The sequence below is a fragment of the Dunckerocampus dactyliophorus genome, chromosome 15, assembly GCF_027744805.1.
Source record: "Dunckerocampus dactyliophorus isolate RoL2022-P2 chromosome 15, RoL_Ddac_1.1, whole genome shotgun sequence".
NCBI classification, from domain to species: domain Eukaryota; kingdom Metazoa; phylum Chordata; class Actinopteri; order Syngnathiformes; family Syngnathidae; genus Dunckerocampus; species Dunckerocampus dactyliophorus.
The window spans coordinates 18,058,622-18,083,543 of record NC_072833.1 but is presented as its reverse complement, the minus strand read 5'-3'; the positions used below and the strand labels follow the sequence as shown (position 1 = coordinate 18,083,543).

At 43.6% G+C, this 24,922-nt stretch overlaps 1 protein-coding gene across 7 annotated transcripts in view; it reads right to left on the bottom strand.

The window, feature by feature from the left end:
* pcdh7b (protocadherin 7b) overlaps window positions 1-24,600 on the bottom strand; it is a 100,875-nt gene extending 76,275 nt beyond the window's left edge. For 4 of the 7 annotated variants that reach the window (XM_054799770.1, XM_054799776.1, XM_054799773.1 and 1 more), the window contains exon 1: window positions 20,701-24,459. In XM_054799770.1, the coding sequence (XP_054655745.1) occupies window positions 20,701-23,769 (3,069 nt within the window). In that variant the 5' untranslated portion in view covers window positions 23,770-24,459. Of the gene's footprint in view, window positions 1-20,700 lie in introns of all 7 variants that reach the window. The other 3 variants (XM_054799771.1, XM_054799775.1, XM_054799772.1) reach the window with 2 other exon arrangements.
* Between the last annotated feature and the right edge of the window lie 322 nt (window positions 24,601-24,922).

Here is a 24,922-nt window from a genome sequence, read left to right as displayed (position 1 = left end):
GACACGCCCTCTCAGACAGACTACTTGTCATCGCAAAGTAAAACCAGACACCAAACATGTCCCGCCTGTCGTCCGTCTCGCCGCAGAATGCAGTCGATCATTACGTCAATAATCCAAATTGCACCACAGCGGTTATAAAGCTAATCTGCCTTCAGCCTCAGAGGAAACACTTCCTCTCGCTTTTAAGGTCAGTAAGGAAGCTCCCGCTACAATTACTGCGTAATTATTTGTAAGTGTTGCGCTGCAATTTTGGCACCTGGCTTGGACTTGTTGAGACATCACCCTGTCAGGAGCACATGAAACCTCACATGCAGTTGACTACTGTTTGATATTCAGCACGGCCTCCTTGCTGAATCGTGTGTAGCAGCACATTACTTGCACGGGATTCATTCCATCCAAAAAGCTGTTGGATCACATTCTATCGAGTGAAATAACTCGCATGCACAACAACTATCGTCTCCTGGGGGAAGACAGAGTGTGCTGGTTCCAGCTTATCACAAAAGATGTAATTACTAACACATTTTCTTTCCTTTTGTACTTCTTTTTAACACAGAGCCTTGTCAGACTGTAATTAGCGACTACTGAAAGGAATCAAAAAGCAAGAAAAACGTGTTTTTTTGTCTTTTCTAGCACGTCTTGAGTCCCCGCCTTCACTGGCACCCTCAGGGAAGACACCTCCTCCTCAAACGCGTCCAAACCAGAACGAAATCGCATAACTTATACCTGAGTGCACCACTGGCTGGTAGTAAAAGTAGACGTGAGCGTGGGAAGGATGAGATGCTTTTCCTGCGGGCGTCGTTGATTTTTAAGCACCACTTTTTTCATCTTTAACAGACCTGGGCGTCTTCAAAAAGTGCTCACAGGTCTTGTGCTGCGATGCGTGACACATTTTGTGACTTTATTAACAAGTAGCATCGCACTTTTTCTCGCGCCAGTAATGGAAACTATGTTGGTGTGTCACAATGCATGCCTTCTGAGTTCAAGCCCACTTTCCTGGCATATAAAACACAAGTTTAAATTGCGCTAGCTCAGGCAGATGGCACTCACAGAGGTGCTTCTGCTGCACGTTATTGTCTATTCTCTCGTAAACATTACTACAGAAACAGTGTTTGTGTGGATTCAAAGGCTGATAAAATGATTGCTGATGATTACATCCTGCAGGCACATCATGTTGGTTTATGAGAATCAGCATTCAGGAGGCTCCCGTTGGGAGCAGTGCAACCAAATTTCCGATTCAACTTTTAAGACCAGTTGAAAAATGGGAAGAATTTACATTTTGCACTGTTGAATCATAGCCCTTTAAGCGCCAAAGTTGCAAAATTGCAACAAGCAACGTTGCTGAATTTAACTAGCCATTTCTGCAAATATGGTGCCTCATGTAGTTAATATTTTACACCAGGAGATGGCAGACGTCTGTAACTTCAACATTTGTGGGCCTGTTTCTAGGCAAAGTTTATAAGGTTCTAGACCATGACAGTCCACACACAGCATACTTGAGGGGACGTGGTGGTTTGTCAAAACACCACTAATGGTGAGGGGGGTAGCGGGAATGTAAAAACAACACGTAAACAGCCTAGAAATAGACTCCTCTGCAAAAAATACACTGCTAATAGATACGTAGATATGACCTGAGAATACAATGACCTGGATAAATGAGAATATTCACAGGCGTAATAGAGAGATTGGTAGATAGATACTTTATATCTATGTAATAACAGCAGTTGAGGCAGCAGTGGTGTTCAAGATCTTGCTGTAAATGATGATGATGATGGATGGGTTTGCTTGAGAGATGAGGAAGAGTATCATGAGTGGATCAGACATTTTGATGAGCCTGTTGATGAGTGGGTGTCCTGGAGACAGGGATCTGATCAATTCGGAGCCTGGTGACATCATAAAATGCAAATGTGATGATTAGATGATCCTATCACAAGCTTTGGGTCATACTGATGATTTTCTCATTTACAGTATGCCTTTATCACTAACCATTGTCCAGCTACAACCTTTTGAAATAGTAATGTCAAAACTGAACACTCTAGTGCCTAAAGGGTTAAAAACATTCTAAGCAGAGCTTCAAAATGCAAAAAGAAGAAATGTGAGTGAGACCAAAAAACAACTAAACAACCATTAAACTGAAATAGGCTGTTTATCAACTGATCAAAAGTTTAAGACCACAGCTCAAAAAAACCCGAAACACCTAAAATAGAAATAACATTTTCAAAAAAGGACTCAGTAGTCACCTCAAAAATCGGTTTGGCCGTGCTTGATGTAAGTGTTTCCAGGAGGCTAGTGGGAATGTTGCTCCAGGTGGTGAAGATGGTTCACGGAGGGCATCCATTGTCATGAACTGATGTCCATTTTTGGTAACTTCCCTTGCTATCCATCCCCAAATGTCCTCAATTGGATATAGATCAGCGTAGCACACAGGATGGTCAAATAGAGTGATGGAAGAAGTCCAGGCGGGCATTGTGAACTGCAGGGTTGTCCTGTTTAAAAAGCCAGTCATTACCAGACATGATGTCCCCTGCAACATCTCCACAGAGCCACATAGCCAGCTTGACGCCCCTGCACAACCTGAAGCTCCACTGTTCCATTGAAGGAAAAAGTAGCCCACATCATGGTCACGCCCCCTCCACTGTGCCGGGTAGAAAACATCTCAGGTGAGATCTCCTTGTCATGCCTTTAACGTTGGAAGCCATCAGGACCGTCAAGGTCACATTTTTTTCTCATCAGAGAATAAAACTTTTTTCCACCTTTCAATGTCCCATGTTTAGTGCTCTCATGAAACATTCCAAAAAGGCAGTTTTGTGGCACTGAAGGAGACGAGGCCTTTGAAGATCTTTTTGGTTCTTAAAACCCTTCTCTCGCAGATGCCATCTGATGGTTATTGGACTGCACTCGGCACCAGTAACAATCTTTACTTCAGCCGAGGATTGACGCGTATCTTGACGGACAGCCAGTCAGATCCTCCAGCTCAGGGCCGGTGACATTCTTTTGGGTACTACCACTTGACTTTTTTGTTCCATAATCCTCAGGATCTTTTAAGAAGTTTAAAATGACTGTCTTACTGTGTCGAACCTCAGCAGCAATGGTTTCCTGCGAGAGGCCTAGCTTATGCAGACCGAGTAAAGGCTTTTTTGTCTTTGCCATCAACAGATCATGACAGTGTGAATACCTGACAGAAAATGACAATGAACCCAATTTTTTAACAAGATTTTGTCTTTTTTGTGGTCTTCAACTTTTGAACAGCATATTTCACTTTAATGCTTATTTGCAATAAATTGCAAATTCAAATTTTTTTGGGATTACACCCATTTCTTCTTTTTGCATTTTTAACCTCTACTTAGAACCTCCTTAAGATCCAACAGTGGAAAATGTAAATCGTTGCACTTTTTCAACTGGTTTTAAGATTTTGATCAGGAGTGTATATGTGAGACAAAAAGATAGAGATGCCGGGAACGGCTGTCTAGACAGGGTAGAGCGAGGCCGTACTGGAGAGCCAGGTGCTCTGTATAAACACTTCCATTAGAGATGGGACCTGGCGCATGTTTGAATAACATTCAAACACGAAGGCCTTCTGTTTATCCAACATTGATTCTCTACATCCATTATGGCTTAATGGGAGCAGCGAGCGTTGTCAGTAACTGCCTTTACTGGTAATCCATACCTGATACCTTCTGGTTATGAAGGCTCATTCTGAAACTTCAATAGGAGGAGGAGCACATTTTCATTTTCACGTGAAGTGAGGGTGTCCTTTCCTTGAATCTGCTGTGCTGTGCTTTACTAAATTGAAGCCTCATTGATATGCACACCAGTGTTGCCAACTTGGTGACATTGTCGCTAAATCTGGTGACTTTCCAAACCCTCTTGGCGACATATTTTCTCAAAAGCGACTATCGACAAATCTAACTACCTTTTCTGGTGTTGTTCGACAGGTTTGTGGTATTTGGGGACTTAAAAGTCAAAGTACGTATTGATCTGCAGTTTGTGTTCTCATTGAGCAGCAGCGGGTCTCGTGTGGAGCTCTTAGCATCCATGAATCATGCATGCGCAAGGCACGATGCCGCCGGGGTCGATCTCGCAATGTTTTACAGGTGAGTCCGGACGTAATTATTACGCTGTCTAGACTTAGAGAGGCGCTGGCCGAGATAAAATACTAGATTTATTTCATTTTGATGAAGTGATGGCCAATTTTAAATTAATAAACCAAGAATCAAGTTTATTTGTAGTTCTAGATGTAATTAAGGTGTTTTTGCTGACCGTTTTGTCTCTTCTACAAGGATATGTTTTTTCCTACAACATCGGTTACATCACATGCAAATAATATGCAAATTAGCCAATGATATCATCTAGCGCCTTCTAGGACAGCCAATAGTCACTTTTCTTACTGAGCAGTTGGCAACAGTGATGCATGCGCATCCACTGTGGCTGCTAGTTTGCAGGGGGTCCCAATTTCAAACAAGACGGCACATCTGGGAGACTTGTAAAATGTCCAAAAAAGGCCATTCTAGGCCATGATGAGACAATGACCCAGGAGCTGCACTAATTTAGCGACAAGCCAGGTCTCCCAGGAAACATCTCCATTTGGGCTGGAATGGCAAGTGTGACCCTCATCTCTCCGTTACTCACCTCGGACTAATTGAATCAGGCTGCTGCATGGGATAATTCCATGTGTGTGTGTGAGAGAGACAATTTGTGTGTGAGTATGTGCAAGAAGTCGACAGTTTCTCTGAGCCGACTGTCAAATTAAATTAGCATCAAATTTTACTTGAGTATTTTTCTATGGGAGTTTAGGAGGTGTTAGAAGATTATGTCGGGTGTGACGTTTGCGATTCAAGCTTTGCCACAATTTTCCAAAGTCGTCTTTTCTGGAAACAACTTTCTTCAGGCTTGGGATTGGCTACATTGACTTTACAGTCGGGCCTCAGAGCACCACCGCATGTGACAACGTGAACAGGCCTTTTCATGACATGACGTAAAAATAAGTCTTAAAAAATACTGTGATGCGTGTGTCTAACATTCAGGAAACAGTAGTTTTACCACCGACGAGAGCATGTTGCTCTATTTTTACTCCTTCCATTTATCTCTCCACACTTTGTATTGCAGAAGAATGTTTTGGCACCATTTAGACGCGTTAATTAGAGCTTTAGCAGTGTGATGGACCAATACGCAGAATCAACAAGGCCAAAGACGTGGACCCACTGAGGGGATGCTCGAGGGGAAAGACTCGAGTTGCGTTGTTCTCCTGTCTGGTCTTGGCGTCCTGTCAACAGTGTGCGAGAGTTCAAACATGGCTTTGTGGCGCCTGTGACTAATAATTAGTCAAGAGCCTGTTTTAAGAGCTTTGTGGTGCATAGAGTTTAATTGGGAAGGGCAGAGCAGTTTGTGACGTCTGATGTGTGGTAGAGATCACACAATATAACAGCAATAAACAACAATTACAAAAGGAAGATCTTCACTGAGGCCAAATGTTCCCAATTTGGACCCGTTTCTCCACCTTTATAGATTGCCATTTCGGTCCTATTCTTGCACTTTCTAATTAGGATTAATGTGTCATTGATGAGAAAAATAAGTGGAATGTACTGTAAATATAAACCAAAACAAAACAGAATCCCTGGTTGTAAGCCTTTATCCAGACCATTGTCAAACTGCAATGGGCTCTTTCTTGGTCTAAACTCCACCCCTCCACAGAGTGTAATCCCAACTGTAAAAACACAATGAAAACATAATTTCCTTTCTCATCTGTGCATGCAAAAACAAGACCCACCTGGCATGTATTGCCTTTAATGAGCTTATGTGGCGAAAAATGGGAAAATATAGTAGAGGGCGTTTGCTAAAGTGTCAGTTTACTGCAAAGGAGCTGCCGAAGTGTTTGTTTAAGTCTGCATTGTAGCCCTTAAGTTAATACCCCTACAGGGTGTGTCCTTGATAGTTTTCTTTGGAGGGATGGCATCCTCGGAATGTCTACTTCCTTCTTGTCTAATTGGCAGCTTTGCCACTTAAAACCTGCTGATGAGGGCTCTACCTCAGCTGAACTGCATTTAAACGCACGTCACTCGGCCAGCAGCTGCTCCGGCGCTGACTGCTTTGTGATGCGTCAGACAATGCACCATTTTGGGAAAGTAACAAAAGCAAACACACCTACGGTGGGTTTTACGATCCCTAAGCTTTAAATAACTTTGGTCCACTAAGCTGCAGGAAAGAGAGGGATGGAGAGGAGGGGGTGATATGATGAGGTTGTGAGCAAGCTGAGAGAGGGAGGAGGGTGGGCTGGTGCCGGGACACATATCTTTACAGAGGCGATATGGCAGAATCACACAGCTATTTTTCATTCACACGCCCCCGCGTTCACACATGATTCCAAAGGTACGCGAGCCCCAAGGAAGCCTTCCAGCAAACACTGTTTGCCAATTTTTCAAACTTGTCACTCCCCTTCCGTGTATCGTCGTGTGCCTCACAAAGGCCCTCCTCCAGCTGCTGTCGCTATTGTTGTTGTCATTGTGCTGATGCAAGGTAAACACCGTGTCGTCCACCCCCCCACCCCTCTGCCACCACAATGCATCACTTCCAGCCTTATATAACAGACATACAGAGAGGGACAGTATTATTTTCATTGCAGCGTTGAAAATTTGACTTGTGTGAATAAGTGGCAATGGCTTACAAAAGCAGAGGACGAGGAGCCTTGACAGTTCATCAGATTCAATTTGAAGTGTCCCCGCCGCCTGGTAATCACATTTTCCTCTGCCGCTCACAGTCTCAACCTCACCGCACCTTCTGGGTGGGTAATAAAACGCCTCAGACACCGGCGCGCCCACACTGAGACAACAGAAGAGAGCTGGCCACTGTAGGAGAGCTCGTACAATCCAGCTAGACGCCACGTCTCCCACATGCAGCGACACCTTATTTCCTTTCCCTGTTCCTGTCGGCGGGTTCCTTTTAAGCTACGACAAAGGACTGCAGCGAGAGTGATTCCCTACAGGCAGTTTCAGACCTAAAGTGTCACTTTGAAGCATATACAGTACTTTAATAATGCATGGTCAGCCGAAGTTCTGATTTTATTTACATTTTGTCACCTGAAAATATTTGTCCAAGCTCATTGCCTACAGCCTAGATCACAACCGGTCATACGGTCTACAAAAAAAACGCAAGAAACGCACCACATGCTGATTTTCGAGCTGCAGACAGGCCGCAGAGGTTCTTCGGCATGTCAAACAAACTCTATGGGCTCTTAAGTTCTCTTCTGGTTGCAAGACACTTTGTACTTTGTACGTTGGGAGTCATCCATACGCCCAACGTGTGTCTTTCATACGTTTTACTGGTGTCAGGTTTGGACAAAATGTCAATCTTTTCGTACCACTCCTATGGGTGTGGTGTGCCACACGCGCACCCCACATACATCATTAGTGCGGACAGCGTGCGTTCAAATATTTCGTACGTCTTCCATGCGTGTCAAGATCTTACTCCTTCTTGATCACCACAACTGCGTTCTCCACAACTGTGTTCTCCACAAACAAAAAAAACGCAGTGATATGGGGAACGCAAAAAATTTCATGGCCAAAAAATTGTGCGTCCAGTTGTGCCCTAGGCTTAAGATGGAGACATGCATTGGAGTGCGTAAAAATACAGATGGAAAAGTTAACATGCTGCAGCCCTTCAGGCACTTGGTGTTGTCACTTAACAGCAGTTGAGGCCGTTTGATGCATTGATAGTATTCTATTCCTTCAACCGCTGCTCTTCCTGTACTCATTCACATGTCTTTGTTTTCCATCCTTGACATCAACTCCTTTACTCTGCCTGAATTAACTCATCTTTATTTAGCCTTCTCAATAAATCTTGTGAAAGCCTTCTGTTTGGTCATATCAAGCTCATTCTTCTGCCTCCAATATGGTGACAAAGCTCACATATTTTCTTTCCCAACGGAGGAGGATACTTGGGACTCGTAGCTAAGCCAGACTGGATTCCGAGGCCTTGAGTGGGAGTGTTAACGTGTTGTGCAGTCGCTGATGTTCGCTCATTGTCTAATTTGATCTCAGGATGCAAGAACTCAGAGAGGCGAGGGCAGTAAATTACGGCTCCCAATGGAGCTTTGACACCAGGAAGCGATCAGCCCATTGTGGTGAAGCAACTGCTGCCAATTTAGTGTTCAGGGACCTTCATCTTTCAAATGTTCCCTGCTTCCCAGGTGGCTTTATCACAAGATTTTAGTGGAACACGGCGTTCCTGCGCCTCAGCCAACGGAAGGCCAACTTGTTAGAGTATGGTGACATTTTTGAGGGGGCTGCTGTCTCTGAGCGAAGCTTTTGGCATTGATGGAAGAGCAGTAATTGCCTAGTTTTTTTGCTGTTTTTTTTTTTCAAAATGGAGGCATATGGCTATGAGAGAAGTTACAGTGAGTGGGGGCGAGGTAGAGGTATATTGCCATAGTAACAATGGATTGCCCACCAAGGATTTCTGGGCAAACACAGGCATACGCTTTAAACAGCGACTGAGGACCTTCGCCAGAATCCCCGCTTGTTCAAACAAAACCATGCTGGCACGGAGAATGCTGGCGCTTTAAACATAAATTACAAGGTCTCTGATTGTCGTGTCATGTCCCCAATTCTCTGCGAGAGGAGGCTGCCTGGGTAAAGAATAGCGTATTCAAAGAGATTCAAAAGAGTAGGCACACACATGCACACACCCTGACAAAAAGCTTATAGAAACGCACACAGGAAGCAAAGGGGAGGGGTGGGAGGTTGTTGCGTGCTAAGCACATTTGCGTTGACATCAAACAATCACCCGCAATTGGCTTCACAGGGCAAAGTAATCGCCGCTGTTCAAACATTTGCCGCAGCGCCCTTAGAATTCCAATGGCGGTTAAACAGCGAGTCGTCTGAAGCGCGTCCGGCTGGGGATCTCCACGACACACACTTAAATGTCACCCGAGTAGACGCTTAGCTGCTTGTCGCAGCCGCCACCAGCCCACCTTGCCATCATCACATCATAGCTCTGATAGGCTTCTTTATTCGCTTAAGTTTTAGGGGAGTCTTCGAGGCAGATTAAACATGATGAATCGGATGTAAAGGGAAATCTAGTGGTAGCAAAATGTGCTTAAGAAGCTTGGTTTACTATTATTCTAATCATTTTACTGCCCCCGGACATGTCAATTTGATTGATGTCATTTCCTTTCTCTCAATCCCAGATCTCATCAACTTCAACGAAACAACAACAAATATAACAACATTCCCTTCCCTTCTAACCTCCCTCAAGGCATTTCTCACCACTGAATCCACTCTCTAATTTACAATCGTGTCCCAAGTGTTGCATGGAACCAACTGCGGGCAAATGAAGCGTGTCAAAGACCAGTATTTCAGCCTTGATTACAGCAGCCCACCGACAACTCCTTTCTCTCCGTCTATGATTGCAGCAAACACAGCAAAGTGGTATTGTTCCAGTGCCAGGGTTTACCCACTCATTCTCAATCCAAAAGGGCTGGTGTGCTCTTTCCCGGTGGCCAGGTTGATTTACTGCTTGTTGCTAAGGACTTTGTTGCTGGGGAGATGGAAAAAAAAAAAAACAGAACTCCCTCTCCTGAGATGGTGCAAAGAGTAAAAGGTGATATCAAAGCTAAATCCCAAACTAGTGGGCAAGATGCTGCAAATCCAGCGCCTGCAGCTAAATTAAATGTCTGGAGTTATTCAATCCATCAGAAAATTTGTCTGTCAAGAACCGGAATTAGAGAAGCTCTGCTTCATAGTGCAGTTTCCAACAGACAAGCTACTGATAATACACAGCATCAGTCTGACCCTGTTGCCTACAGTTTGTAGAGCACAGCATAGCTCCATTTCAGGCCGCAAAAGGGCTCTTTTGGCAACTTACATCAAGTTTGACGCTTTGCTTTGCACCCACAATATTTTTTAAAGAGATGTTAGTTGATATTGTCTTACATGTACGAAAATATCTTTGAAACTGTTTTTGATATTACAGCAGTGATTCTCAATCACTTTCAGTAACTCACCCCCGGGGAACAGAAATATTTTCATCCCACCAAACTACTACTGACAACCTGAAAATATTCATTCATTCATTTATCTGTACAAACCACTGACTGAGATTCTGGCACCAGAATTCTGCACACAGTCACCTAATTGTCAACTTGAGTTAATAAAACAAGCTTAGATAATATCTCTTATTATCTATATTATCTATTATCTACAAGTATATTATACGGTATTATCTAGCAATGCACAGAGTGAAACCTCTTCCTGCCTGTTTGGAAGCGCATTCACATGGCAGTGTTAATTAAATTATCAAGTTAATTTTCATTCATTTATTATTGTCCCAGACAAAGTGCCCTCGAGGCATTTTTTTTTCCAAACCAGAAATCTTGTCACACAGATCTTGTGACACCCCTAAGTAATACTGTATCTAATAACATAATAACAACTTAAAACAAGTTTCAAGTTAGGTTTACTGCGATTGGCTGGTGACAAGTCCAGGGTGTACCCCGCTTGTCGCCCGAAGCCAGCTGGCACAGGCTCCAGCATTCCCCCACGACCCTAATGAGGAGAAGCGGCTTAGTAACATAAGTAACAACAAGATTGCTCAGTCTGAGGCTACGTTCACACTGCAGGTCAATTCAATCATTTTTTTTATCTGATATCTTCATGTCAGTGTGAACAGTAAAATTCCGATTGTTTCAAATGCGACTCAGCACAATACAACAGACAGGGAGGCCAACTTAACTCACAATACAAGTAAATAGTGCAACAACATGTAACAAGTACGTATAACACATAACCAACTACTATTGTCACGTGGAGTAACGAACAGTAACTAACTTGATTGACAAACACGCAATTCTGAACAACACTTTACAATGTGATTGCAAGGCATGCTCGGTCGGCGGAGTGAGCTGCCACTGGGCTAGCCAGCATGCTTGTCGGGCAATTTGTAAACACAGTGCAGGAGTGTGCAGTACAAAACTGAAGAGAGATTGGCATTCAAAAATAAAAATAAATGGCTAATGACACTTGATTGTATCACCTTGCAAGGCAGCCTTGAGACCTCAATTCTTCAGGAATAGCCTCATACTCTCTCAAGTGCTTGCTTTGCTAATTAACGTTGCGTCTCCAGAGTTGAGGCTTTACGTTTACAATCATGGCAGCACTGCCTAATAAATAGATCAGGTGGATCAGGGAGTTCAAGGGTGACGTCATGGCCTCCTTCCTCCCTGACTGTGTATAGTGATTTTTTCTTCCTTTCAATTGAGATATTGCTCATGCCTTCATGCTCCCTCTGCCTGTGTGCACGTGTGCAGACTATATGTAATGACCAGACACACATACTAATATGATGAACCGCATTTCCAGGGTAAACACACACAAACACACACACACACACACATTCACATTCTCATGCAGGATATTGAAACCCTCTCAGGCATGTCGCCTGGTGTGCAGGATGATGGAGAGGCTTTGCCGTGGCGGCTCTGCACAGGATACACTGTGATACTGTACAACCCACACACACTGTATCACACTCTAACACACACAAGCGACGATTATTCGTGCAGATTTGATGGATGGTTGCTGAGTGTGGTACCTCCTGTTTCATACGCACATAATCTCATTTGGGGGCCACAACCAAAAGAGGGCTAATAGAAGTAGTCAGACTGTCCTGTTCCTCGCCTTCCTGCATCAAGTCATAGCCATTATGCTCTGCTGCTTAGTTAATATTTACAATATGGCTGCAGAGGGTTACTAAAAGCTTTAGGATGCATTATTTATCCGAGACAGATCCCGTACGTGTTAATATTTTTTATATTTTGCATAGCAAAGGAGGCAGGTCAAAGTCACAAGGAGACGTATTACACAGGAACAGGTGCATGTCTGTTATAGCCGTAGGTAAATCAATGTGAACCTGAACTCAGGGTGAACGTTGAAACCTTTTTTTCTTATATACAGGATGCTCCAGCAACCTTGGTACAGTATATTGTGGAGGGGGATACCTTTTATTCCCTCTTCAAAGTCACTTTCACCAGAAATGTTGCCCTCCCAGAATGGATAGACCACCTAAAGCAGGGGTGGGACAAACTATATATATATATATATATATATATATATATATATATATATATATATATATATATATATATATATATATATATATATATATATATATATATATATATATATATATATATATATATATATATATATATCTCATTAATATCGTTAATGATATATATTAGACCACCCTTGTTTGTTCAGTTTATTGATCAATTTTAATATTATATATATTGTAATTTTTTCCATGACTGTAAATATATACTGTATATGTAACGAATGCCAGCCTGTGAGACTGCGCGAGTGTACGTTGGTAAACCCCACTCCCTCTGCCTCAAGAGCTGCGCTAAACACACGGCCGACAGTCTGGGCTTTTAGTCGTGTGGTCAGCGCCCTCGCCTCCCATTACAAAGGTCATGTGTTCGAGCCCCGGTGCGGGCAGGTGCGAAACAGGGCAGGTTACATATATACACATACATACATATACATATACACACATATATATAGATATGTATATAATTGCATGTTTACAGCTGTCACAAATGTATTTCATTAATTACATTACACGTTAATTACGTAACTTTATTCTGACCTGCACACATCAACAGCAGTGCAATTCCAATACCATACATGAATCTCCAACTCACAAACGTCCCTTCATCATCGGAACGACACTTCCTCATTGTCACTAAACGACCGCGAGATGCATTCGCGGACACGGAACGTCACAACGATGTCTGTATCATGCGTATACATGTGGTCTAAATAAACAGAAATAGAACGAAAAACAAGAAGTGGATATTCCTATCACTCACTTTGTAACTCTAAATGCAAAAGTACAATTTGCTGCATTTAAGTTTGCTCGGAAATCCCAGAAAATACATCTACACTCAAAGTGTGAATTCAACTTTTTTAAAGATTTTTTTTTTAAATAAACCAATTCGATTCGGAGGAGTCTGATTCGACTGTCAATCTCGCAGTGGAATTGTATGAAAATGTCATGTGATCAAGACTGTACCATCCATTCTGACTCCACGCCATGTGTGTTTAACTTTAAACAAAAGACCTCTTCTTACCATGCATTAATATAATCACCCACAATTAAGGAACTGAGGTGACGGCGGACTTACGGCTCATAATGGCTGCTAAAAAATCATCCAAAGTGTGGAAGTATTTTGAAAAGGTTAACGATGACCCAAAGAAAGTAAAGTGCATGACAAAAACCGACATGGTGTATCATTTCAAACGGGTGAGGCTGTTAGGCCAGCTTCATTTTATATTGTGACTGTGGATTTTAATCCAAAAAATGAGGTTGCCAACTGAGAGTTTTGGCAAGCTGTTGTTTTTCAAGCCATGTTGCTCCTATTTTCTGTGGAGTTTTCTGATGTGTGATATGCCCGCTTGCCGACAGCGACCGTGTTTCAGTTTTGTTCATCTTGTTTTCTGTGTCACTAAATAAATAAAGGTGCTGTTATTGCTCACCTACCATGTTTATTTATTTATCTGGGTGTTTTAGCCTTTTTCCTTGAGGTGGAAAAAGTGTCAAATGAGATCTGTTTATTTGCATTTAGCTGTGCTCTAAAAAATGACATGATTACAACATTATTGAGTTGCCTATGGACAAAATCTATCGAATCAGATTTGACTAAGAAAATCCTTTTGTTTTAGCTGTACAAGTGTATACAATCTGCTGTATGTGCTTGTTCCGCTGTTTCACATGTTTTAATATCAAGTAAAAACACAGCGAAACGAGTGGTAGAAAAACACCCATAAAATAAAATATCACTTTTCTGCTAAACTGTGTCACAGAACGCTTGCTTCTCTGACCTTGTCCGTCACACGGACTCAAGCTGCTCTGTACACAAAACCCACCCACTCTGCTTTCTATCACACATCGTCTTCCTGGAGGTGCTGTGACATAGTCCCTATGATTACCGCAATGACCCTTATATCACAAGAAAATACGGAATCTCTCGATTCAAAATGCATTGAAATAATTTCAATAGTTCAAGACTTGACAATAGAATGAAAGAACACTATGCCACGCTAATTGATAATATATTTACTAATGATTTTGATAACAACACGACTGGTGGTCTGCTAGTTAATGACATCAGTGACCATCTTCCAGTGTTTATCATTTACGATGAGAACGACAGCAAGAGAAAGGTGGAAAACCAAAAGACAAATTTCAAAGACTACGAACAGAAGAAAGAATTAACGCTTTTAAGAAAGATCTGAAGGAACAAAGCTGGGAGTGCGTCTGTTGTGAAAATGATGTGGATAAAGCATACAAACACTTTCTGAATATGTATATGGAGCTTTACGATAAACACTGCCCATTGATGGAATTGTCTAACAAGAAAATGAGGAGAAATCAACCTTGGGTGACAAAGGGATTGCAAAATGCTTGTAAAAAGAAAAACACATTATATAGAGAGATTTATTATACAAAAAACTAAAGAAGCAGAAAATAAGTATAAGAAGTACAAAAACAAATCAACAAATATTTTAAGAATATGTAAGAAAGAATATTAAGAGTAAATATCGAAATAATCAAAAATCGAAATAACTGAGGAAATTACCAACGCTATAGACCGTAGAGAGTGTGCAGCTGCAATATTTATGGATTTAACTAAAGCATTTAATACAATTAATCACAATATCCTAATTAACAAACTAGAGAGGTATGGGATCAGAGGAGTAGTCTTGAACTGGTTAAAAAGCTACCTAGCAAACAGAAAGCAATACAGGATGTGAAGCTAGGAGAATATACATCTGCATGCTTAAATATTTCATGTGGCGTACCCCAAGGGTCAATACTGGGGCCAAAACTGTTTAACTTATACATAAATGACATCTGTAATGTCACAAAAGACCTAAAGCTAGTAATATTTGCAGACAACACAACGGCATTCTGTTCTGAAGATAGCACACAAAGGCTAATAAAAATTATCACAGATGAAATGACTGCACTAAAAACATGATATGATAAAAATAGAACCTACGTAAAACTAAAATAATGCTATTTGGTAATAGCAGGAACGATACTTGTGTGCAAATACAAATAGACGGTGTGGACATGGACAAAGTGAATGAAACAAAGTTTCTCGATGTTATAATAGATGGCAAAATGAGTTGGAAATCCCACATTAAAAATATACAACATAAAGTGGCAAGAAACATTTCTATACTCAATAAGGCAAAATTAGTTCTGGACCAAAAATCACTCAATACTCTGTATTGTTCTCTAGTATTACCATATCTAACTTTTTGTGCGAAGATATGGGGAAATTACAAGAGCAGACTCACAAACTGTACTACTAAAAAGATCAATTAGGGTCATCCATATCCTATTCCTAAAATCACAACTACTAAAATTTGTTGCTCTGGTAAACTTTCAAACTGCTAAAATTCTGCATAAAGCAAAAAATAACGAGCTACCCAGAAACGTTATACCATTCATCTCATCGAGAGAGGAAATATGATCTTCGGAAAAAAATTTGGACTTGAAACACCCGCACTAAGCTAAAAACCTTCAGCATATCTGTACGTGGAATCAAAGTATGGAACAGATTGAGTGAAGAATTCAAACAATGCACTAAAATCACCCAATTCAAAAGACACTACAAGCAGTTGATGTTTAGAAGATATAAGGAAGAAGAGTCATAAACCACAGAGAGATATTATGCTAAGCCATATGACACCTGCACCTTGTGAGACTTGCAGCGGTTTGTCCAGGCAGGTTTACAAACCTCACCTTCATTGTAACACATCGTTATATTGCTTTACCAAGTTCTCATGTTACTCAGAACTAGTAAAGGCACCATGTTGAATGGGAAATGAACAAATGCATCAGCACTTGGATGTGAAACAAAGAGAGGGGTAGGATTGAATAAGCTCTGCTTCGTCCTGCTCCTTTTGGACATTTGGAATTGTGGTATGAGAGGCATACTGATGGGAAGGAATGTGAGAAAAAAAAAAGTTCAAATAAATAAATAAATCAAATCAAATCAAAATAAATCAAATCCTATTAGCTGGCTACAGCTTTGATGTTACAGGTTTTAAAAAACATAGTTTGAAAACATCCGGTGGGCCGGATTAAAAAGTTTAACGGACCGTATGTGGCCCGCAGGCCGTAGTTTGCCCATGACTGACCGAAAGTTTGATTAGCATGTAATTTCATTAGACACAAGTTTTTTAAATACCCTGATATATTCATTAGAAAGTAGTCCATATTTTATCAAACTGTTTGCAGAGTAAATAAAAGTGTCTTCTTCACCTGTCCACTCCTCTTCATAAACAAGTTCACTTAGCGATGACAAGCTCTTCAGTTGGCTGCCAGAGCAAAGGGTGGCACTTAGGGTAAATTATGGATCAACATGTCCACCTTTCACGTCTCTGTTTTTCATTTCCACGAAGGCCGACTTTGACAAGACGGCTGGTGCTGGAAAGGCTTTAAATCGCAGCCTGCTGACAAGGGGCCAGGGACCCTTCTGACTGTTGCCTTGACATCCTGGACCCATGTAAGCACAGCTGACAGAGGGTGATTCATTTGATTCATCACATGGATTTCTCCACAGTGGGGAATAAAGACAGAGAGGCAGAAACACAAATATAAGTAAACAGAATCCTCAGAGAATCCGGAACAAATAAATACACTCGGCAAAAAAAACAAAATCCAACCTGTTTGAATCAGCATCAAGAGAACACAACGCCTGAGGCCTTTTGTCCCACACAACAGAATAGCCACACTACAATGGGCTTGACTCTGCCAGACATTTTTGCAATTTTGATGAGGTACAGTGTGGCAGTAAACAGAGCACCACTGTTTTAGCCCATTAGTCACACAAACAAGCCTCACGTAGGATCTGTGTTGCGATGCGGCGCGTCGACAGACAACTATTCCCCTGAGTTGGACCGCAGCGGAGCTTAAGTGATGTTCCTATCTAGCTGGTCTGAGCTCCTGCAGTCGATACAAGAGGATGGGTGAGAGGAAACAGCGGGGCTAGCGTAGCACATCATAGACCCTGGGAGCCTTGTAAAAGTCAATTTGCTGTACAAACTCCCGCTAACAATTGCTGAGGATAAACAAGTCTGCAATATGGCCGCCTCACAATAGCTGAGAGTGGCACAGGAAAGCTGCAGATATGAATCTGCTTCATCTTGCCAAGCTCCGTCTAACGTGATCACTGCCGAGTATGAAATGAAATTCCGTATTTGATGACAGCAAATTGAAAGAAGTGTCGGCGGAAAGGTGGCATCCTCGACACCGACACTCGCAATCAGCAGCGTGCGGGGCAATCAAGGTGGCGCAGGGCTTGAATTTCCTATCTGTCTCCACCCTCCTCTCTGTGTCTCTCAGCATCTTTCTTATCGTGACAGATGTCGAGAGTCGCAGCTTCTTCGCCTCCTTAAATCACAAGTGTTTTTCTTATAAGAGGAACTTGCGCACATTTATCATAGGCAGAGAAGAGGGCTGTAAGGAAAGATGAAGCTTTGTTTTCCATCAGTTAAAAAAGGACTTATTAATATGGGGGACAATGGGTGATATTAACCCATTATGCAAGCAACATTTACCACAAACTGATAGGAGCATCTATAGAAATCCCTTAACATTGCTGCCGTTGTATCAGGTGAGTCTCAGCCTCAGCTTAGTAATTGCCTCCGAGTAAATCTATTTCAATCACCAAACCAAATTATTGTCAAAATCACTGCCTGCTGCACTTTCATGAGCACCACTGGGCTCTGTTACCGCTTCCATTTTCCTCTCAGCACATAAACAAAAGCCCGGGAAAGCATTGATTGAATTTATCTATAATAGATCCAAAAGTAGTTCTATCAACTTCGCCTCAGCTGGTGGTACGCTGCACCGTCGAGGATAAACAGTGATAATAATGTGCCCGTCGAAAAACAGATTATTGTCTCCTCTTTTCTAACACACCTCTTTTTTCGACTCTAGGAAGCTGACATTTTGTTGGTTGGTTTCTGGCCAATGATAGGTGACTTCTGTCTTCAATTGCATGGAGGGGGGGGGCTCTAAAGCTTGTTTACTAGTAATTACCTTATTGGACTCGACCAGTGACTGGCAGTCTTGTAGATAAAATCATCTGAGGGTCGCAGGGAAATTGAAGAAAAATTGCCGGATATTGGAAACTCGTTGTTTTGATGTTAGAACTGTGGAAATTCAGTGTTTTCTTTGTTCCGCTCTTGGCAATGACTTTGAGACAAGATGTCGTTAGCGTTGACAATTTACATTTCTGAAATGTGCATTGTTGTAGTGTGTTTCCTGTTGGCTGTTTCGACAAATGACACCGCAGGCAAAATACCACATTTCCATATTGGTTTTCTGAAAGCCTGTGTCTATGTTTACATGGCTACAAACACCATTCAGGTGAGCCTCATTTGCATGCAGGATGAGGTGTCCACCCATGCAAATGAAACACGGTCCAGCCCGGCTCGGCCTTACATTACAGGCATGAAGGCAAGATTCGGGAAGGTGAACACTGGGTTAAAAGGCAATGTCCAGCTCTGCTGCTGGACCCCGAGGCAAAAATACAGTTATAATCGCCTGGACCGAGGCTTTGCTCTCCCTCAGGGGCTTGGCTATGTGAGCAGAGAATACAAGCTGCTGAGGATCACCGCTGATTAAAAGTGATCCACATGGGCACGAGGCTCTTTGAAGAGCAATGATAAAACAAAAGCTGATGGCCTTTGCTAATTTGATGGCTAAGTGATTTAAATCCTCGCCACATTAAGGCCGCGCTGAATTATTTTCTGGCACGGGGAAGAATGGAAACTACTACTGCCAAGAATAATAAAGTTAAGTGTTCTGTGGAATACACACACTAGTCAGCGTGCAGGTATGTAAAAGAAAATGTGTTATTTCATCGGCTGGCGTGGTGGGGAAATGTCCTGAATGTTTTTTCTCCCCTCACAGCTGGCTCATCTTAATGACTGTTTAAATGTCAGCTCTTCAAAAATGAAAGCGCAATAAAGTCCTTCAGTTGCCTGGTTACCTGCTAAGACAGGTTGCCTTAGTGATTACTGTAATATTAGGAGGACGAGGAGGCAGAAAAAAGGCAACCCAATACCTCAGAGGTTACACTGAATGGTCAGTATTATTCCACATCTCCCCCCCTGATGTGGTGCCCTTGTGGGAACAGTAGTGGTCTTTCTCTGTGGCGCTAACAGGGCCGTCTTTCTTGTGCTCGTCTCTCGCTCTTCCCACAGAGAACCTGAACCCATACAAGGACCAACTTCAGCCACAATTAACAGCACACCTGCAACTCTCTATTCTAATCGTGATAACGTGACGTCAAGAGTGACTAAACGCTCTCTTTCAACTTTAAAATCATGACTGTATCAAGATAACAGGCAGGTAAACACTGCATGCACAATATGGCCAGGGCTGATGAAGCTCAGTATTGGTGTGTGCATAAAACATACAACAGCGTTAATGCGCAGGTTAAATAAATAACTATATAAGTGGTGAGCACAGTGACACACAATACATGTGGCGAATGGAGTACCCTTTTAATTATGCAGGAGACATCCAAAAGCAACAGCGCTCCTCATCCTCTGGGGAGTAGCACGGCAAATAGACCATATTAGAAGCCGCGTGTGAGACACTGAAGTATTGGGATGAGAGGCAGCGGCAGGAGCGAGGGAAAGCTGGTTACATGCATATATATACTGTATATATACAGTATATATATATATATATTCTTATAGTTTTATATTTATATATAACTGTATATGTTTTTTTATGTTTTTAGAGAAAGCATAATGAAAAGGGTGGATGAGCCGGGTAGGTGCATGGTGCATGGTGGGGAGAGAAGGTATGTCACATAACAGCAAAAAAATTACAGCTGTGTTTGTAATTCTTCTCAGTTCAATCAAACATGAACGAAGCATTCTTTTAAGGATGCTGCACCATCGCTCTTCAAGCCTCTATGTTCTTCTGCCTCGCCAATACAGAAGGGAGCTAAGACTTGCTGGAGGGCAGAGAGAAGAAAGAAAGATAAGCGAATGGCAGAAAGTAAGACACGATATGGGAGGTGACGTCAAAGAAAATATGAAAAATCTAATCTCAGTGCCAGGTCCGTGAATTGAAACAGACCATGGAGTGGAAAGGAATGCTAGCATGACCCGGTGGCCACATGTTCCCACTTAAGATGGTACAATCCTAACAAAGCATGACTGTTCATCTACCTGTCTCCCCTTTTGTTTTCTCCCTTCTCCCAAGACGAAAAGGCAGCCTTTTCCGAGTGGAGGGCATGGCCCCCACCATCCTCCGCCTCTGGGATAAATTAACCGCAAACCAAAGCCTTATGCGAACTGTCTACAACACTCTGACACACATTAGCAGTGGCTAAAAAAAGTTTGGTGTTGGGGCGAGTGGTAAAAAAACCTCCTCAATGAACTAATCTAAACCATTACACTCCCTTTCAATATTACATGTGAATGGCACTCCAAACCAAAACAGATCAATACTGCTAACTTGACACACATTAGCACCATAAAGGCAACACGACTACTGAGACTAGCCCTGTCAGAACGCATTAGGCTAGACAAAACACTAAGAGAAGGAAACAGAATACATTTAAGAGTGGTGGTGGGAAAATAAAAAGAACATGGAGACACTTTTTCTTACCTGTTTGTTGTACTTGTTGATGGTCTGACTGCTGTAGTCGGAGCAGTGGTCCGATCCCAGCGAAATGTTATCTCCGGTGCCAACAAATGTATTGGCTGGGGGCAGGTCCTGAACCGCCTGGTGCTTTTTGCCAGCCGTTGGGGACTGCGGGTGAAGCTGCACGGTGGGGAGCGGTGAGCTGGACTTGTAGTGTCGAGCCAGATCAGGGCTGCCAGGCCCTCCATTGACCGAGCGGTAGCGGCCCATGCCGGGGCTGTCTGACAGCTTCTCGTTGACGCCATCGTAGCGCTGACCATTGGGCTTAGAGGCCTCCACTGTAACGATGCTGCTGTAGAGCGGCTGCTTGGACTTCTGCTTCTTCTTGTCTTTCTTGGGCTTCTTGGACTTGTCGTGCTGCTGCGGCGTGAAGAAATCTTCGTGGTCCTTCTTGCCGGCCTCATAGCCATTCTTGTTCTTGGGCCGACAGTAGCGGGCCATGACAACCACCAGGATAATGAGGATGACTGTCATGATTCCTGAAACGACTCCAATGACAATGCTCAGACGCTGTTTGCTGAGGTCGTAATTGGGGTCACCGGCGATGTTTGTATTGAGAGACGTGCTCAGGCTCTTTGCCACCTGCGCCTCGACCACAGTGGAATTGGAAAGAGTCTCATTAACATAGACATGAACAAGCGTTGTAGTGCTCTGGGAAGGCTGCCCACTGTCATTCACCTGGACCACTAGCCGGTGCAGTCCATAGTGCTTCTGCTCCAGCTTCCCCACCAGTGAAATGACACCAGTGCCCCCATCAATCTCAAACAGCTTGAAGGGGTTCCCACCAATAATGCTGTAGTTGAGGTCCGCGTTGATGCCAGTGTCTGTGTCGGTGGCTATAACCGTCCTCACTACTGTTCTGATGTTGCTGGAGGGCGGGAGAAGAGTGTAGGAGCTGTTTATTGGGAAGGTGACAGTCGGTGCATTGTCATTATCATCCATAACAAACAGTGACACGGTGGCAGTAGCTGACCTGGGCGGGTCACCTCCATCTACTGCTTTCACACGGAAGGTGTATGTGGTTTTCTGCTCCCTGTCAAAGGACAATGTTGAGAAAATAGTCCCAGTGTCATTTTCAATGGAAAAGATGTCTTCCTCCTCCTCAATAAAAAGACTCATTTGTGCATTTTGGCCTTTATCTACATCAATGACTGTAACCATGCCTACTGGGCTGTTTGGCTCGAGGTTCTCTTTGACATAGAAGGTAAACACATCTTGCATGAACTTTGGCTCGTTGTCATTTTTGTCTGCCACAAGGACGACCACTGTTGCGGAACCCTGTAAGGTGTTTATGCCCTTATCTTTGGCTATCACTTTAAATTCGTAGCGCTCAGTTTGCTCTCGATCCAGGATGGTGTTTACTCGGATGTCTCCACTGTCTGCATCAATAGAGAAAATCCCATTTACAGAGGAGTCGAGGGAATAGGATATTTCAGCGTTCTTCGCACTGTCTGCATCAATGGCTGCCACTGTTGTCACCCTCTCACCAGGAGCATTGTTCTCTGGGAATGACACCTCTACTACATTGAGGTTAAAGATGGGAGCGTTGTCATTTGTGTCCCCCACTTTGACCATCAGAGAGTTATTACTGGCCAGACTAGGGCTTCCTGAGTCCACAGCCACGATGACCACGTTGTATTCCTGCATGGCCTCATAGTCCAACGGTGCTGATGTATGAAGGAAATATTTCTTTTTGTTCTGCTCGCCCTCCATCTCGCTCGCTGGCTTGAGCTGGAAGGGAACGTCGCCCACCACTGTGCAGGTCACAATGCCGTTCTCGCCCTGGTCGCGATCTGACACCTGAACCAGGGCGATGGGCGTGTCCACCACTACATCCTCAGCCACGTTTGCAACTCCATCTTTCAGAAAAATACGTCCAATTTTACGTATCTCAATTGCGGGGACGTTGTCGTTCTCATCCTTGATGTTGAGCACCACTGTGGCCTTGTCCATTTTTGGAGGTTGGCCTCGGTCACGTGCCATTACTGTGAACCTCAGTTGGCTCACTTCTTCCCTGTCTATGCGGTGCAATACACTTAGCCACCCCGTGCTCTCGTCCAACCGCAGCAGCCTCCTCACAGACTCTGTGGCTGCCCCGAACACATACTCTATTTGACCATTTACCCCCACGTCTGCGTCGGCTGCCTTGAGCTGCAGGATGGGGGTGCCAGGGGAACTGTTCTCCAGTAGGTCTGCCTCATACACGCTCTTCTCAAACCGGGGACTGTTGTCATTCACATCAGTGATCATCACCCGCAGGATGGCCTGCGAGGACCGTGGAGGATCGCCTCCGTCCCTCACGCGTAATGTGAGCTCATAGGAGTCTCTCTGTTCCCGATCAAGCGCCCCCTTGATGATGAGCTGTGGCTGCTTCTCTCCATCAGTGGTGTCTGCAACTTGCAGCTCAAAGACACTACTCCTGCTTGCGCCCTCCTCAAACCTCCTCTTCCCAGAGTATGAATCCCCGGAGGAGCGCCTTGAGTTCTCCCCGTTGTCCTGAATGAGCTCATACCTCTCTATTCCATTCCTGCCAAAATCTCTGTCTGTGGCTGTGGGCAGCAAATAAAGGGTTCCAATGGGTCTGTTTTCCTCCACAGATAGAGTCAGGACAGGTGAAGGGAAAGACGGAGTGTTATCATTTATATCTAGAATGATGACTTTTCCCTCAAAGAGATCAACCCAGCTCTGGGCTGGGCCGATCACTGATACCTCAAAATCTATAAAGCACTCGTTCTCATCAAATATCATTTGGCACTGTTGTAGTTTTTCACGATCTATCCGTCTCTCGTTGGTGGTGAGCTCACCTGTGATGTTGTCTATTTTGAAAAAATCAGAGCCTGACTCAAGCGTGAAAGTCACCTCGCCGGACCCGGCAACGATGCCCAGGTCTGCGGCCACGTTGCCCACCCTCACGTCCGGGGGTCCCTCCTCTGCTAAACGGTACCGGAGCACTTGCTTGGCAGCGGGCTGATGCACGAACTGTAGAATGAGCATGCAATAGTACAAATAGTCCACTGCACCAGTAGTCCTCATTGTTCCCTTCTGAAAGTGTCCACAAAAATCTAACAATAATTTGAAAATAATAACAATAAATTTAAAAAATGCTGGAATAAAATGCTGCTTTCAGGAGGAGAGGAGCGTCAAGTGTGAGACTTCTACATCGCTCTTGCTGCAGTGGATGGCAGCAAGTCCCCCCCACTCTCTCTCTCCTCTTATGAATTTAAATGACGCCTCAGTGTTGCTTGTAAAAAAAAAAAATCTCTCAAAGTGCACCACAATATAATTTTCATGCGCGTAAAAAGCGCCAGCAGAAAGTACAAGAAGTCCACATCGTCTCTTGTCACTCACGTTTTCTCTCTCCGCAGAAGCCCTCCTTTCCCCGTTTTTGCCAGTATATCCTCTTTGCCGTGATGTGCCCACGCAAGTTACACACTCCAATGTGGAAGAAAGAGAGTCTCTTCTGCTCTCGTCCTGCAAATCACTTTGGAGAGCAACGCGCACATTAGTTCTCTTTCCTGGTGCAACGCAGCTCCACTAAACGATCTTTGTGCGAAAAAATAAAAGCAGCAAACATTAAAAATAGTAAATCCTTTATGTGGGGGGAGTTTTTAGAAAGGGTTGGTTGGATCCTTCAGTGGATGCAGCAACCTGTCCCCTCACCTGCAGGCGTGTGTTGGCAGCCTCTCTCTGCAGCACAGACAGAGGGACGCACAAATGATATTCTACTCTCTCTCTCGCTCTCTCTCTCTCTCGCTCACTCTCTGTTTCTCTCCCTGGCTCCTCCATCAACATCCCCTCCCCGGTAAATGTGTACTTGGGTCAGGCGTCTTGGTCCGGGGGCTATCCGACCTTGTGTAGGACGGCTATGATGGGACTCCTCTCAATCTCATACAGGTGGCCTATTGTCATATTCACTAACGATGCAGTGCAAATGTGTCTTTACGATGAACAGACGGCATGAAAATCCCTACCCTGCAGGACGGTGCCGACGGGACGTGCTGAGAGTACGCGCATCGCTGCGGTCTCCCTGTGGTTACTACTATGCGTGTGGTCGCGCTTGTGACCGCGCTTCGACTCGTCTGCATGCACCTGATGTGATGGATGCGATCCCATGAAAACAAATTGCACGCATAATGCTCCACCTGTGTCAGTGTACTGCACGTGAAACAGCTCTTACATCAGCAAG